A 17,346-nucleotide genomic window follows, 5' to 3' on the forward strand; every position below is an offset into this window, starting at 1 on the left:
AATGTAGAATTCCCCATTTCCCCAATTACCATACAGTCTAGAAAGTTACTTAGAAGACAAAGTTGATCAAAAATAATTTTAATAGCTTACTTTACTATATATACAAAGTGGAGCCATGCTTCAAAATTTTTAATGCACTTGCCAAAAGGAAGTTGCAGAGAACTTCAGAAAGATTCAATGAAGGTTTTCTTAAACATCAAAAATTAAACTAATTCAATCACCAGTCAATTCAAGGGCTGTCTTAAAGGTACTGCCATGGGGCAACTAGGTGGTGCAGTGGATAGAGCACCAGCCCTGGAGTCAGGAGGACCTGAGTTCAAATCCAGCCTCAAACACTTAACACTTACTATCTGTGTGACTCTGGGCAAGTCACTTAACCCCAATTGCCTCACTAAAAAAAAAAAAATTAAAGGTACTGCCATATACAATCTCATGTATAAAATTAGGTTTCAAAACATATATTTAATAACTTTCATATAAAATGTTAATAAAGTAGAAGAGAATGTCACCAATGTTTTTCACAGACATTACAAAAATATTCAAATTCCTAACACTTTGTTTATATACTGGCTGTATACCAAGTTTAACACAACCAAGTAGTTTCAAGGCAGTCAATAACTGATATTTGAATAAATTCAATATTCATTCCTATAATCTATGCAGTTTCCCTTAACACTTCGACATGTTAAATTCTGTCTAATTGCCACTTCCATGTTAAACACAGACAGTATCATGTCTTAAGACTGCTACCAACCTAAATTAGAATTATGTTCTCCCAACTCTCTCTTTTCCTGTTAGCTAGCTATTTCCCTTTGATAGAGATAAGATAGGTAAGTAAATGAGTATATGGAGTCAATCCACCCTCTTCTCTGGATTGATTTTTTCTCTAGGAAATCTTAAATGTTCTCCATTAACTAATTAATCCAAATGTTCTTTTTTGGTGAGGTAATTGGGGTTAAGTGACTTGCCCAGGGTCACACAGCTAGTAAGTGTCAAGTGTCTGAGGTCACATTTGAACTCAGGTCCTCCTGAATCCAGGGCCAGTGCTCTATTCACTGTGCCACCTAGCTGCCCCATATCCAAATGTTCTTAAACCAAGTAAATAACAACAGTAGATCTTATCAAGTACTAAAAAGATAAATTCCATAGTGTTCTTTATTGATACAAAATTGGTTTGATTTTTTTTTTGGTCTGATTACACTGACCTTGTTAAAACTACTTTTAAAAATGCAAATTTATAAAAAATGCCAGGATTATTTTAATAAAACTAATGTCAAGTAAAATATGCAGGTTTTTTTCCTCAATGAGTCAAAAATTTGTGGATGATTTAAAGATAATCACATTTAAAGCCCACAGATGCAGCATCATGTAGTGGAAAGAAAGTCAACTTCAGAAGCAAGAAGATTCAGGTTCAAGTTCTGCTTTGCCTCACTCCAGCTCTATGACCCTAGGAAGTTCTTTAATCCATCAGCACACCCGGGGAATTCTCCAAGACTAGAAACTGTAGAAAAGACCCTAAGACTTGCACAAGTAGAGAAGTTTCTTTACTGGCAGTTCCCTATATCAATATGATCACAGGCCTGCTGCCATCTCATCCATCTACTTGCCTATAATTTGCTATTTCAAATAAAGTATGCTTTCCCTATAGTCACACATTTCAATCCAACAAACATTTAGTAAGGGCGTATTATGTGTTAGGCACATAACAATAATAAAATACCATTTTTCTATGAAAACTGATTCCTTTCATTCAACAAATATTAAACATCTACAGGAGTCCACTCATCACCAGTTATCTCACAATGCCATATTAATAATGTTATTCCGGGGCAGCTAGGTGGCGCAATGGATAGAGCACCGGCCCTGGAGTCAGGAGTACCTGAGTTCAAATCCGGCTTCAGACACTTAACACTTACTAGCTGTGTGACCCTGGGCAAGTCACTTAATCCCCAATTGCCTCACAAAAAATAAATAAATAAATAAATAAATAAATAAATAAATAAATAAATAAATAAACGAACAAATAAATAAATAAATAAAAATAATAATGTTATTCCAACATTTGCCTAGGGATAGTCTATAATCTTATTCCCTATAATCTTTTTGTTACTATGTGTGGTGGTTCAAAATGGATTACTGTTAATCACAATCCCAAACTGTGACAATTGGAGTGACGCCCCCTGCTGGAGAGATACTGTAGGAAAGCTCCGCCATGAGGAGAAGGCGTCTAAGGGCAAGCCATGTGGCTTGGAAGGTCAGTTCATTGGTGTCAGGAAGTGACATTTGATCTTTCCGGCTTAGACAGGAGGCTTGTGGGATGAAGAAGGGGTGAGGTTCTCTCTTTTTTGTGAGGACCTCTTGGGGAGTGGAGCTAGAAATGCTGGCTCCCTGAGATAGATAGAGGTAGGCATCTAGGCCTTTGTCTCTCTTCATCAAATTCTTATGCTCCTTAATAAATGCTTAAAAGTCTAAACTCTTGCTAAAGCTTCTAATTTATTTTATTTTATTTTTATTTATTTATTACTATATTTATTTTATTATCTAATTTATCATTAGATTTTTAGACAGTATAGCTAGATAGCAACTTTACAAAACCAAGAATAAATATTTTAATGAACCTTTTTATATTCTAATGTAGTTACTAAAGAATAAATTTATATTCCTGGGATTCTAATTTTACCCACTGATCTATCAGTTTTATAACATTTAGCTATGATTTCAACTATCTCTGCAAATATTTGGTTTCTTATTTGTACACAATACTCAATAAATATCCATAAAAATTTTCTTCTTTAAAAAAAGGTTTTCAGAAAGTCTCAAAATATCAATGACTTTGCATTGTTAATATGTTCTCAGTTTACTTCCACCTATCAATTCAAATATATATAACATCTACTATGTGCCAGGCACCAGGGATCTGCAGCCAAAAACCAAACCAAACAAAAAAACTGTACCTACCCTCAAGGACGTTATTGGGAGTGGCAATGGGAGGGTGGAGAGAAGGGGAAGGGAAAAGAGCTTTACAACTTTACATACAGTTAAAGTAAACAGAAGTATGAACAAAGTTATACAAAGTAATTTCAAGAAGATAATGTCCTAATACAGGGGTTCCTGACCTTTTTTGTGTCAAGTACTCCTACTTAGAATGTCTGTTGTCTACATTCCTGAAGGAAATGCTAAATTTCAGCTAGAGGTTAGCAAAAATAAAGATGTAATTTTCCCCCATACAAGATAGAAAAGCCAGTGCCAACACAGACAAAATAACTGATAGCCTCCTTGCTAACTGGTAGCCCAGAAATGGTCCAGTGACATATGTAGCATGTAGGACAATGACCACAAACAACACAGCAAAAAGCTTCTTGGTGAAAGCCCCAAGGTGGGAACCTTGGAAGCCCATGGGAATAGGAGAAACCAATATAGCATGACCAGTACACACAGAACAGTCTAAGAGTCCAAAGCCTCCAAGGACAATATCAGTAAAACCAGAGTCACCTTGAAGATACAGTTCTCCAAACCTTAAACATCTAAGAACTCAGGAGTCCCTAGTGTGAGAACAAGGAGAAATGACCACCCTACCCAAAGGTGAAACAGGGGATGAAGCCTGGCCCTAGCACAAAGTGGCCAATTCAGGAACTAAGTTTAGGGAGATGAATAAACTATGGACAAAAATCAACATTAATAACTCTTCTAAGGGGCAGCTAGGTGGCACAGTGGATAGAGCACTGGCCCTGGATTCAGGAGGACCTGAGTTCAAATCCAGCCTCAGACACTTAACAATTACTAGCTGTGTGACCCTGGGCAAGTCACTTAACCCCAATTGCCTCACCAAAAAAAAAAAAATTATTAAAAAAAAAATAACTCTTCTAGATACAGAGACACACAAAACAAAGAAACTAATTTCATAACTGCAGAGACTCAAAGGAAAAATCAATTTTCTACAAGGAATGCCCAGAAGAAGTGAAGCAAAAGATTAAAAAGTGAAATAAAGTCTGTAGAGAAAAAAATTAAAAGGAGAATAAATAGCTTAAAAGGGAAAGTGACAAACCTCACCCACGTTAACAGGCTCCCTGAAAACTAGAATAGACCAAACAGAAATCAATGACACTATAACTCAGCAAAAAATATGAGCACAACCCTCCCCCCAAAAAAAGCTGGAAAAAATAGAAAGACAATTTAAGACGTCCAATATTTTTTAAATGACTTAGGGGGGTAGCTAGGTGGCTCAGTGGATAAAGCAGTGGCCCTGTTATTGTGATAAGTAATGGGAATACAAAAAAAAAAATCCATTACTTGAAGTTCACATTTTAGTGGGGAAAACAACATGTACAATATTGGATATGTACAAAGCAGATGGAAGGTAATCTCAGAGAAAAAAGTACTTGCAGTTGGGGGGACCCAAAGAGGCTTACTCCGAAGAGGGGATCTCAGCTGAGTCCCAAAGGAAGCCAGGGAAGCCTAGAAGCCGCCGACAAGGCCAAAAGCCCAGGTCAGAGCTTTGAAGGGAACTCACTATTAGTAGGTGTGATTGGGATGAAGAACCAGCAAAGGAAACCAAGGAGAAGTCAGACAGAAAGGAGAATAATGTCACTGAACCCCAAAATAACACACTACCAGAAGGTGATCAACAGTATCAGATGCTGTAAAAAAAGTATGTGGACTTTGAGAAAGTTCATTAGATTTAGCAATTAATGTCTTCACAAAGTAACTTTACAATAGATGCAGTTGACAGATGAAGTGGGAGGTCAGATTACAGAGAATTTAGAAAAAACTGAGAGGAATTTCTTCATGTTAGACTAGGGTGTAGGAGGACAGAGTGTGAGTTGACATCTGAGTAATGAGAAGAAGGGAGAAATGGGATGAAAACCCCCTAATAAGGGGTAGGGTGAAAGCTCTTCAAGGCTCTACCCCAGCTCTCTTCTCCTTTTAAACACCCTCTCTCTGTAGACCTTCATCAAATTTCATAGGTTTAATTATTATCTCTAAGGACTCACAGATCTATAGATTTACCTCCAAACTCCCCCTTGAGCTACAATCCCACAACACCACCAATTGTCTATTGCAAATTCAACATATCCAAAACTAAGCAATCCTAAACAGAACTCATCATCTTTCCCCTAAAACTTTCCCCTTTGCCAAACTTCCACCATCACTTTACAGTATCTCATATTCTCAATCTCAACTTCATTCTAGATTCCCCATTCTCCCTCATCCCATATAGCCAACCAGTTGACCATTCTTTTTTTTTGGGGGGGGGGGGTGGTGAGGCAATTGGGGTTAAGTGACTTGCCCAGGGTCACACAGCGAGTAAGTGTCTGAGACCAGATTTGAACCCAGGTCCTCCTGACTCCAGGGCCGGTGCTCTATCCACTGTGCTACCTAGCTGCCCCTAGTTGACCATTCTTACAATTTCTGCCTCTACAACATCTCTCACATCCAACTCCTCCTCTCTACTTGTACAATCACCTTATTTCAAGCCTTCATCATCTCTTACCTAGAGTACTATAAAAGCTTTCTATTTATTTCCCCTATTTCAAGTTTCTCATCAATCCATTCAACGCTACAAACTGCTGTCAAAGTAATTTTCATTAAGTGTAGATCTGACCATATCATACTTCTACTAAATCAAACCCAACTCTATTAGCTCTAGGATGAAATATAAATTCTTCTGTTTAACTTTTAAAGCCTTTCATACGGCACCCACTAGCTGCACACTAGCGTGCTTCCTTCTTACAAAAAAGAAATAAAAGAGACTTCCAGGGCAGAGCCAAGATGGTGGAGGAAAGGCAGTGAGCTCCCGAACTCATGACATGATCACTCCAAAAAACATCCAAATAAGGTCATAGGAAAATGCCCGGAGCAGCAAAACTCACAGAAGAATGTGCTGAAATCATCTTCTAACCAAGAACAGCTTGGAAGGTCAGAAGGAGGGAGCTGCTGTGCTGATACAGGAGTTGGGCCCAACCCCACAATCACCCTGACACAGATCCAGTCTCAGGAAGTCCTCACCAGAGGAGACCTCCCAGAGCCTCTGAATCAGCTGAAGTACCAGTGTAGTCTGGAAATAAGCTCACAGTCTAGTGAGTGGAGACTACGGGGGTCTATGCTGGTGCTAAGGCAGAACTTGGATTTTACACCCCTACTGAGAACCAGGTGGTAGGCTCGAGGAGAAGTGGCCCAGGTGGGGGAGAGGCACAGGCTCATCAGAGCTAACAACCACAACACACAAAGCTGGTTGATTGGCAAGTTGGTCTGGGGTCATCTAGGACCAGGAAACAGCCTGAGCGAGGGAAGAACCTGATTCTCCTTAAATCATACCACCTGGGACTTCTTAAGCTTGGGATACTGCAGCCTGGAAACAGTGCCCCATTTTAAGGAGCTAAAAGTTAAGTAAAAGAAAGGCAAGATGAGCCGACAGAGAAAGGTGAGGACCATAGAAAGTTTCTTCAGTAACAAGGAAGACCAAAGGGCACCCTCAGAGGAAGATGTCAACATCAGGGCCCCTATATCTAAAGCTTCCAAGAAAAATATGAATTGGTCTCAGGCCATAGAGGTGCTCAAAAAGGACTTTGAAAATAAAGTTAGAGAGGTAGAGGAAAAAATGGAAAGAGAAATAAGGGTGATGCAGGAAAGACATGAGAAAAAAGTCAACAGCTTGAAAAGTCAAATGGAAAAGGAGGTACAAAAGCTCTCTGATGAAAATAATTGCCTAAGAATTAGGATTGAACAAATGGAAGCCAGTGACTTTATAAGAAACCAAGACACAATAAAGCAAATCCAAATGAATAAAAAAATAGAGGGCAATGTGAAATATCTTCTGGGAAAAACTGCTGACCTGGAAAATAGGTCCAGGAGAGATAATTTGAAAATTATTGGTCTACCTGAAAACCATGATCAAGGAAAGAGCTTAGACACCATCTTTCAAGATATTCTCAGGGGAAATTGCCCTGAAATTCTGGAAGAAGAAGCTAAAATAGAAATTGAAATAATCCACCCATCACCTCCAGAAAGAGATCCCAAAAAGAAAACTCCTACGAATATTATAGCCAAATTCCAGAGCTCTCAGGGTAAGGAGAAAATATTGCAAGTTGCCAAAAAGAAAGAATTCAAGTACTGTGGAGCCCCAGTCAGGATAGCACAAGATCTAGCAGCTTCTACATTAAAGGACTGGAGGGCATGGAATATGATATTCCAAAGGGCAAAGGAAATGGGATTATAACCAAGAATCACCTACCCAGCAAAACTCAGCATTATCTTTCAGTGGAAAAAAAGGGACTTTAATGAAAAAGAAGACTTTCAGATATTTGTGATGAAAAGACCTGAACTGAATGGCAAATTTGACTTTCAAATACAAGACCCTAGAGAACCATAGGAAAAAAAAATTGGAGCTGGGGGACATACCTGGGGTTGTACAGTGGGTGACTGTCTTGTGTCTGAGGCTGGGTTTTGGCTGGGATACCCCTGGATCCAGGGGTGATGTTTTGTCCACTGTGTCACTTAGCTAGATGATAACATCTTTAGGGTTAAATTGAGGGGTGAAGGGAATTCACTGGGGGAGGGGGAAGGGCAGAGGTGAAATCCTACATGAAAGCAACAGGAAAAGGCTTATGGAGTGGGGGAAGAGATGGGAGAGGAGCAGGGCAGTAAATGAATTTTATACTCATCAGAAAAGGCTCAAAGACCTTAAACTCATCAGAGCTGCCTAAAGGAGGGACTACTAGACAAACCCAACTGGGTGGAATAATCTATTTAATCTGGGCAGTAAATGAGCCTAACACTCGTCAAAATTGGTTTAAAGACCTCAATCTCATTAGAATTGGCTCTAGGAGGGAATAATGGACACACTCAATAGGGTGGAGTAATCTCTATAACCCTGCAGGAAAATAGATAGGGAAAGGGATAAAGAGAGAGGGGCTAAAGGAGGAAGGGCAGAGTGGGGGAGGGGACAGACAGAAGCAAAGCCCTTTTGAAGAGGGATAGGATGAAAGAAGATGGATAATAGAATAAATATCATGGGGAAGAGAAACAGTTAACAATAGTAATCATGAAAAAGAGAAAAGGGGGGAAAATTGTACAAAAAATATTTATAGCAGCTCTTGGTGGAGGCTAAGAATTGAGAATCAAGGGAATGTCCATCAATTGAGGAATGATGGAAAAAGCTGTGTTATATGATTGTAGTGGAATGGACTTGTGCTACAGGAAATGACAAACAGGATGATCCCCGAAAAACCTTGAAAGACTAATGAACATCAATGTATAGTGAAGTGAGCAAAGCTGAGAGGACATTGTGGGTAGTGACAGCAGTACTGTTCAATGAGTAATTGTGAATCACTTAACTACTCTCAGCAGTGAAATGATCCAAGACAATCCCAAGGAACTAATGAGGAAGGTTACTATGCACCCCTATAGAAAGAACTGATAAAAAGAACACTTGTGGATTATACATATATAATCTGATTGCGATCTTGTGGAGAGGGGAGGAAAGGGAGGGAAGGAGAGAGAAAAATTTAGAACTCTAAATCTTATGAAAATGAATGTTGAAAACTACCCTTACATGTAAATGGAAAATAAAATAAATGTTTGTTCAAAGAAATAAAGCCTTTCATACCCTGGACATTACTCTCCTCTCCTCTCCTCTCTTGTTCTGCAATCCAGACAAATTGGCATGCCCTCTGTTCTTCACTTGAGACCCTCTAGCTCTCACCTTTCTGCAATGGCAGTAGCTGTCCCCCCCTACCTGGAAGGCCCTCTCTCCTCAGCTTTGTCCCAGCCTCCATTTCTTCCTTTAAAGCATAGCTCAAGCAACACTTTTTTTTTGGTTGGGTAAGTCACTTAGCCGTGTTTGCCTCAGTTTCCTCATCTGTAAAATGAGTTGAAGAAGGAAATGGCAAACTTCTCCAGTATCTTTGCCAAGAAAACCCCAAATGGCGTCACAATGAGTTGGACACAACTGAAAACAACTGAATGAAGCACCACTTTCTGCAAGAAGCTTTTCCTGATTTATCCCACTGGCTAGTGACTTCCCTCCCAAACCGCACCCTTAATTTATTTGTATTTCTTTGCATGTATTCACTTTACATGTACTGTGTACATATGTATATGTGTACTTGTCTTCTCAGTTAGTATGTAATTTTCTTGTGAAGGACTGCTTCATTTGTATCCTCAGCACATGCACAGTATCTGTTACAAAGCAGGTGTTAAGGGAATGCTTGTTTACTGTTGTTGAAGGTAGGAGCTTTGTGGGTGGGGACAAATAGTCTCATGTGAGAGAGAACATGGAGAAAGAGTAGACAAAATTTAGTAACTGAATGAATAACTTGGTTGAGGGAGAGAGGAGTCAAGGGTAAATCCAAGATTTTGAAACTGAGGGATCAGAAGGATGATTGTGCTACCAACAGAAACAGCAATAAAAGCACACCTAAACTTAAAAATATTCTTATATAACATAATAGCAGAAGAGATTACATATTTAACATTTACTACACCAGCTTTCTTGAAACCATAAAATGTTGAGAAATATAATTAAACAGGTCTATATCATAGATCATATATCTAGAATTGGAACTGTCAGAAATCACCTAATCCAAACCCATCATTTCACAAATGAAAAATTGAGGCCCAGAAGACTAGATGACATAACCAAGGTCACACCATGTGAAGTGGGTTTGGAACTCAGGTTCTCTGACTGGAAAGCCAGTGCTTTCTCTTCTGTGGCAAACTAAGCAATCTACCGAAAGTGTTAGGAATTCAAGGATCTATTAATCTATATTTAAGTGTGAATACAAATTGACTGTCACATTTTTTAGTTGCTGGCTCATTACCATTAGGCAATATAAGAAATATACTAAAAAACAAAAGCTAAAGAAGGAAAAGAAACCATTTCTAACCCACACAAGTTTACTCCTTACCGATGAAACTCGCTTTCTTCTGACTTCATTCTCCGCTGACATAAGAAGCAACTCAAGTTCTTTTATTTTCTTTTCCTTATCAGGATCTTCATCAACAAATGGCTGCTGAAATGAGTGTTTAATAAAGGCAAAAGAAGAAAGGAGAGCAAAATAAAAATATTGATAGTTACACTAACACAAGGTCCAGATTTGATTATCTTCAGGATCGTTAGAAAGCCAGTTTAACTAATTAGGCCTAATTGTCCTGAATCCTTCCTAATCTACAATAGAATGCTACTCAACATTTCAGATTACAAATGAAGTAAAAGGTAAATTTAAAATGAACAAACCAATGTTGCCAACTACATTAATTTTTTTGGGGGGGGGGCGGGGGTTGAGGCAATTGGGGTTAAGTGACTTGCCTAGGGTCACACAGCTAGTAATTGTTAAGTGTCTGAGGCCACATTTGAACTCAGGTCCTCCTGAATCCAGGGCCGGTGCTCTATCCATTGCGTAACCTAGCTGCCCCTATATTAATTTTTTTTTTTTTTTGCTGGGGGTTAAGTGACTTGCCTGGGGTCACACAGCTAGCAAGTGTCAAGTGTCCGAGGTCGGATCTGAACTCAGGTACTCCCGAATCCAGGGCCCGTGCTCCATCCACTGAGCCACCCAGCTGCCCCCCATATTAATTTTTAATGAGCTTTTAAGCCATTGTATGTTACTCCTAAGAAAGATGAAGTCAGGAAGACCTGGATTTGATTCCTACCTGACACATAGTGGCAGCATAGCCCTGGGCAAGTCACTTTCTTTATCAGCTGCTCAGAAAACTCTCTAAAGCTATAAATTTTGAAGCAGGTGCCAATCTGTGTTGGTGCAGCACCTTTCCTTACTGGGAGTTTCCCATGCAAATGAAATCACAGATTTGGCAAAAATAAGCATACTGATCCTTATCAAAAAATATTTTTATAACTCAATTACAATTAAAAAAGAAAAACAAAAAAACCTTATTAAGTTTGACAAATATTACATTACAACTTTTTTATTTTTAATGTAGCAATTTATACTTTCCAAAACACTTTCACATTACTTTCTTTGACCAGCCCTCAAGGTAGGCAGGGATGGTAGTGCTATGCTGGTTGCATAGATAAGGAAATGAGTTCTATCAAACTTGCAAAGTACAGTATGTCCTTTTTTTATAAATTTAAAAACTACCTGAATAAATGTAGAAGAAGTCTGAACATGTTCTACACAGTTGCCTTCTGGTGACACATACTGATAGCCTGGGATCTAAAAAATAAGCACATTCAATTTCTTTAATACATTATAAACATAAATTTTAACATAAAAGTAAAGAAGCATTATTATTGTAAAATGTCAAGATTAAAGGTAGGGGAGAAAATCTCAAAGTTTATAACCAATTATTTCCTATGTATTAACTGAGTCTTTACAATTCACCAATACAGAACATTTCACTAAATTAATTTACTGAATGGGAGTGAAAAAGAAAATGTAAGTTAGTTCTATTTGGGGATATAAAATATGCAATTTTAACTAGGGATCTTGAATTTTATGACTTGTGAAAAATATGTCCTTAAATTAGAACAGTTGAAAGAAAAAACTTGAAACCTCTCCCAGATCTAATGGACAGACCTGAGGTTAGTCTTTAGCCCAAACCCACAAATTTCACCCTTATACAAATTCATGTTATCCCTCTGCCAGAAATTTTGAAAAGCCCCGATTTTAGGTAGGTAGGGGATCCTGCCACAACCTAGCACTCCAAAAAGTAATAGGGCTGAATGTGTCATTTTACTTAGAAGAGGTCAGGCTCAATAGATGAGCAGTAAAAAAAAAAAAAAAAAAAAAGATGAGGAGTAGAAGCAAGACTTCCCCCCATTCCATTCCCAACACAAACAAGTGTGTTTGTCCAAATGCTTGAAGGGGACAACAGAAACACATAGCTACTATGGATCCTCTGAAAACACACTAAATGAGGCCTCTTTTACTTCCCCTACAGCTTCTCTAATCATTGTACAGTTACAGGAGAATCTACTGTACAACAAAAGGGTGTTGTTTTTTTAGTTGTCTTATTTATATCCAATAGGAATTTAAATATTAATTCCTCCTTACTTTTCTATGATGGCTAACCCAAATGACAATTTGCTATAGTATTCCATATGAAGTTTCAAATGCCCCAGTTTTTTCAAATAGGATTGTTTAAAAAAAAAATTAACCCACAAATTCTTGTCCCCAAATTATTGTTTTAAGAATTATCTGTTTTACCTCTTAAATTCCATTAATTTCTCTAACAGCTTAGCAAAGTACCTGGCAAATACAAAGTGCTTAATAAATGCTTTATTATTTAATAAATACTTATCATTCTAATTGTGGAATAAGATATATCAGCTTAAATCTAATTAAAGGAAAGGATATATTAGTTTAAATCTAGTTGAGGGATAGGATAGGTCAGTTTAAATCTGAGGGATTATATCGATTTATACTGATAAGAGGACTTGAATAGAAAATAAATTCAAATATCTATGAAGTGTCTATGAGCAAGGTACTGTACATAAAATATAAATAAGGTAGTATTAAATGTTTTAACTACTGATTTCATCAGCGTAGATACCACCTTCACTGGCTCAGATTGCAACTCTTTTATACCTTTAGAGTAGGTAGTTTTTATAAGTTGCCCTAGGGGCAGCTAGGTGGCACAGTGGAAAGAGCACCAGCCCTGGATTCAGGAAGACCTGAGTTCAAATCCGGCCACAGACACTTGACACTAGCTATGTGACCCTGGGCAAGTCACTTAACCCCAATTGCCTCACCCCCCCCCCAAAAAAAGTTGCTCTAGATCCCCCAAAAAGTCAATACCTAATGGATAACCTGTTGGTGGTATGACCCTCCACACTTAGCTAGGCGAGTGCATATTGAAGTATGTACCGAAGCCTTTCGATGCCTGGTAGTACTTATCTGAGCTTTTGCTCAACTAACAAGTTTAGGAACCCAGGATTACTTTTATAGTAAAAGTAGGATTTCAACAGAGATCTGTCTTTATTTTTATAAACTATTTTTGTCTATATAAACCATAAACTAAAATACCCTATCCCCCCAACTTTTCTTTCATAAATTATGGCTAAAAACTTTAATTCTACTTAAAAGAATAAAAATACAAATCTGATGAAATACAACAACTCTAACTACTGCTGATACTTAATTTTTCAGAAGGCAATATCCCAGTTCTAAACTTCATCTATTTTATATATGAATTAACATATAGCAAGGAAAGACTATATACTGAAAAAATATTTGAAAATTTTAAAAGTGGAACATTAGATATGATGTAAATTCACACATCCCCTCTTTACAGATGGAAAAACTGAAGCCAAGAGATTTATTTACCAAATGCTACATAGTTAATTAGTGACAGAGTACTCTACTATATAAGTAGGATATTATTGCAGTTATAATTTAAGAGGTTTAAGGAATTTTCCCCCCAATTTCTTGAACTGTCTCAGTATATATACAAAACAAGTTTTGGGGGAAAAAAAGACTGGTTAAATTCAGTCAAACAATCAGTTATGTGAAAGGGAAACTTTAATTTAGTCAAGAAATCAGTTGTTGACTAAATTGAACTGACTGTCATTCCCAACCCATGCCAAATAATGGTACTGGGAAAACCTGACCTTTAGAGATAAGCTGAGCTGCAATTCGGAGTAAATACAAGTGTGGTAAATGTAAAAGACAAATAAAAATTGCCTACTACTCATCCACCATACATAGACCAAGTGAATTACAATAATAGAATATGTATATGCCAAGTTCTTTAACCAGATAAGATGTAACAAGTGATGGGGCAAATTGAATGTAATATTTATCCATGAGGAAAACATACTACAAATAAAAATATACACTAATATCTAGGTAAGGTTATCAACTATAGTAGTTGCTTCTTTTATAACTTTCTTAGTTCTTATTTTTTTTTCCTTTGCTGGGCAACAAGGGTTAAGTGACTTGCCCAAGGTCACACAGCTAGTAAGTGTCAAGTGTCTGAGGCCGGATTTGAACTCAGGTCCTCCTGAATCCAGGGTCAGTGCTTTATCCACTGCAACACCTAGCTGCCCTCTCTTTCTTAATTTTTTTCTTCCAATTTGGAAATTTAAAAATCGATTTTCTTTTCACCACTATTAAATAATATTGGACTTGCAATATTGGGCCAGTAATATTAAGAAAACAAATGTTTTACTATACAGCAACTAAAGCATTTTTTAAAAATTAAGATATTAAAAATATGTGCCTGAACAGGTATGTAAAACTGATTCTGGGTTTGCAAATGGTCCATAGTCGCACAAGGTTTGTGTTGAAGTTTTGATGAAGCAGATCGCTCTGATTTGATTCCATCTTGTAAGTAGCCCTCTTGTTCCACTTTTCTTCGCATAGTAGAATTCCAATGATTTTTAATAGAATTATCAGTCCTAAGAAGTGATAGTGCACAGTTAAAAACAGAAAAAACAAGTGGAACAGGATTTTAAGAATATTTAAACTTTAGAAATTATACAAATTGCTCAAAAACTTAACTTTTTACAATTATTGAAATTAAATGTTTTATTAAAATGGTCAAACCAGAACTCTAGAGGAAAATATGTAAACATTCCAAGTTCAAGATTATGCTAACAGGGGGCAGCTAGGTGGCCTCAGTGCATACAGCACTGATCCTGGAATCAGGAAGACCCGAATTCAAATCCAACCTCTGACACTTACTAGCTTTGTGACCCTGGACAAGTTACTTAACCCTGATGGCCTAAAAAAAAAAAAAAAATCATGCCCAAAATTTAAAAGGACACAAAAATAGATCTTGCAGTGAAAAGAAAAAGCTAACATCATAATAAGTAATCTGTTGTCTAGAAATAAAGATTAAGAAGAGAATTCTGGATCATGTATTTAAAAGTGAATTATAAAAGTAAAATATGCTGCATAAACAAGAGGTAAATGTAGGTGGTCAAAATAAAAACATGCATATTAATATTTGCAATATGCCAACTGGGCAATATTATGCCAATTACAAAACATCTGAGATCTATAACTGCTTGTTGCTGAAAGCCAAATAATAATAATTATTAGAGCCAACCTTTTTGTAGTGCTTACTATGTGCCAGGCATTGTACTTATAAGCAATTTAAAATTATTATCTCATTAGATCCTCAGGACACCCCTAGGAAGTAGTATGCCATTGTTATCTACATCTTACAGAGGAGGAATCTAAGGCAAATAGAGGTTAAATGACTTGCCCAGCATCTCACAGCTATTTGGTGTCTGAGGCTAAATTTGATTCTCAAGTCCTCTGAACTTCAGGTTCAGCACTCTATTCACAGTACCACCTAGCAGCCCTGATGATGAGGCCACCTTCATCTAACACAGAAATGAAGGCCTCTAAAATTTTTAAATGTATCTATAGCCTCACAAAACGGTGAAAAAAGTATTGAGAAGAGCATGTGCCTGCAAAAAAAATTTGGTCCAGCAGAACCAGATTACACAAGAGAGTATTGCTAAAGAAACTGGAAGGAAGGAAAGAAACACAAACCAGAACAGATATGCATTTTCAAAAGCATTTATTCTCATCGACAATAGGGAAAACACCAAAGTTAGACTCTAAGGATTTTTTTTTTAATGGGGCAATGAGGGTTAGGTGACTTGCCCAGGGTCACACAGCTAGTAAGTGTCAAGTGCCTGAGGCTGGATTTGAACTCAGATCCTCCTGAATCCAGAGCCAGTGCTTTATCCACTGCGCCACCTAGCTGCCCCCTTCTAAGGATTTTAAAAAACGTATGTATTGGGGGCAGCATAGTAAGAAAAGATAATTGTTTTTGTACACTAATGCTCCAGGAGAAAAATGTAGAAAAATTTCATTTTTTCAATATGTAGCTTTTATTGCACATTCATTAAATAAATATTTATCAATCATTAATACATAGAAGGCACAAAGGAATATACAAGTCTGAGGTTTGAAGTGCTGTTTGTATTTCTTTTCAAAAAAAGTAACATTGGTGTACATATGGAATATAAAAGAGCCTTCACATTAGAACAAGCTTTCTGGGGAGAAAAATATTATTTTATCCAGAAGAAAAATCAAGGGGAAAAAAAATCCTGCTCCCACACAGAATGTTATTTGGACTTTTTGAGGAAGAAGTAGCTCCTAATTTTCTCAAGAAATTATCAAATGAGAAAATATATGGACAGCACTTTTCCAAACTTAAAAATTCTATAAAAGTGTCGGTCATTATTATTAGAACATCAGGAGGATCCACAGTTGCCACTGTAACGATTGGAATAACGCCACCTGCTGGATACTAACTGTAGAAGAGTTCTGCCCATGAAGCGAAGGTCTTTGAGGGCAAGACCAGGAGTCTTTTCTTCAGGAGTCAGGAAGTGACGCGGACTAGTGGGAGGAGGAAGGAAGAGACTGGCGCTCAGTCTCGCTCTCTCTTTCCTGAGGACGCTGGCGGAGAAGGGAGCTAGAAATGTGCTCTCCCTTTAATAGATAGGAATCTAGGCCTTTCTCTCTCTCTTTACCAAATTCTTATTCTCCTTAATAAATGCTTAAAAGTCTAACTCTTGCTAAAGCTTATAATTTATTGGCGACCACTCATTAGATATTTTAGACAGACTAGCTAGAATTTTAGCCCTTAACAGATGGCTGACCACGAAGAGGAAAGCTGAACCTCACTTCTGATCTTCCGGTTGAGTAAGAAATTTTCCCTACCCTAACCCTTTAAATCTTAAGTACTGCTGAATTGCCTGGTGTTTTCCCTTTAAATTTTTTCAAATGGACCTTTTAAACTCCCTAATTATCCTATTTTTGATTTTAGTCTGTTTAACCAGACAAATGGGAGATAAGATCATGTTAATGCTTTGTTTTTGTGGATTTTCTATTTTTCTTTTTATTTTTGTTAAAAGAGCCAGCAACTTACTCACACAAGGAAATATCTCTCCCTCTCCCAACCATGCTTTTTCAGAGAAACCTGAAGAGATTCCCGCAGCTTTTCCCAGTTCTAACACTAATTGTTGCTTTAATTTTGCATGCCTGGAGGCAATGACCCACCCTCTAGAAGCTTTTAATCCCCTAGCACCTGGAGGCAAAGTGGGGGAAGAGGAATCCAGGCCTGAGTTCAAAATCAAGTCTGATTCAAATTGCTCTGGTCCCTCCCCTCCTCTCCAGACCCCACCCTCTACTCCTCCTATGGCCAAGCCCATTGCTTCCCCTGCCTGGGAAGTCCAGAGATCTGATGCGCATGCTCAACTTTCTGTAACTACATTTGCAGCTTCAGGCTCAGTCCTTCCCCAGCCTGGCTGTGCTTCTGAGACAACCTTAGAAAACCCTTTAAATTCCAGATATGCTCGTTTTGTTCATAATTTTGCTAACCTGCTTTTGTCTTTAATTAGTAATCTTATAAAGCATTTGTATGGTG

At 37.7% G+C, this 17,346-nt stretch overlaps 1 protein-coding gene across 1 annotated transcript in view; it reads right to left on the reverse strand.

Annotated features, from left to right (window-relative positions):
* MYBL1 (MYB proto-oncogene like 1) overlaps positions 1-17,346 on the reverse strand; it is a 66,957-nt gene that overhangs the window by 17,579 nt on the left and 32,032 nt on the right. Inside the window, exons 6-8 of the mRNA XM_043975465.1 lie at positions 14,179-14,356; positions 11,097-11,171; positions 9,906-10,010 (exon numbers count right to left, since the gene is read on the reverse strand). Of these exons, the coding sequence (XP_043831400.1) occupies positions 9,906-10,010; positions 11,097-11,171; positions 14,179-14,356 (358 nt within the window). The remainder of the gene's footprint in view (positions 1-9,905; positions 10,011-11,096; positions 11,172-14,178; positions 14,357-17,346) is intronic.

Source organism: Dromiciops gliroides, chromosome 1 (genome assembly GCF_019393635.1).
Source record: "Dromiciops gliroides isolate mDroGli1 chromosome 1, mDroGli1.pri, whole genome shotgun sequence".
NCBI classification, from domain to species: Eukaryota; Metazoa; Chordata; class Mammalia; order Microbiotheria; family Microbiotheriidae; genus Dromiciops; species Dromiciops gliroides.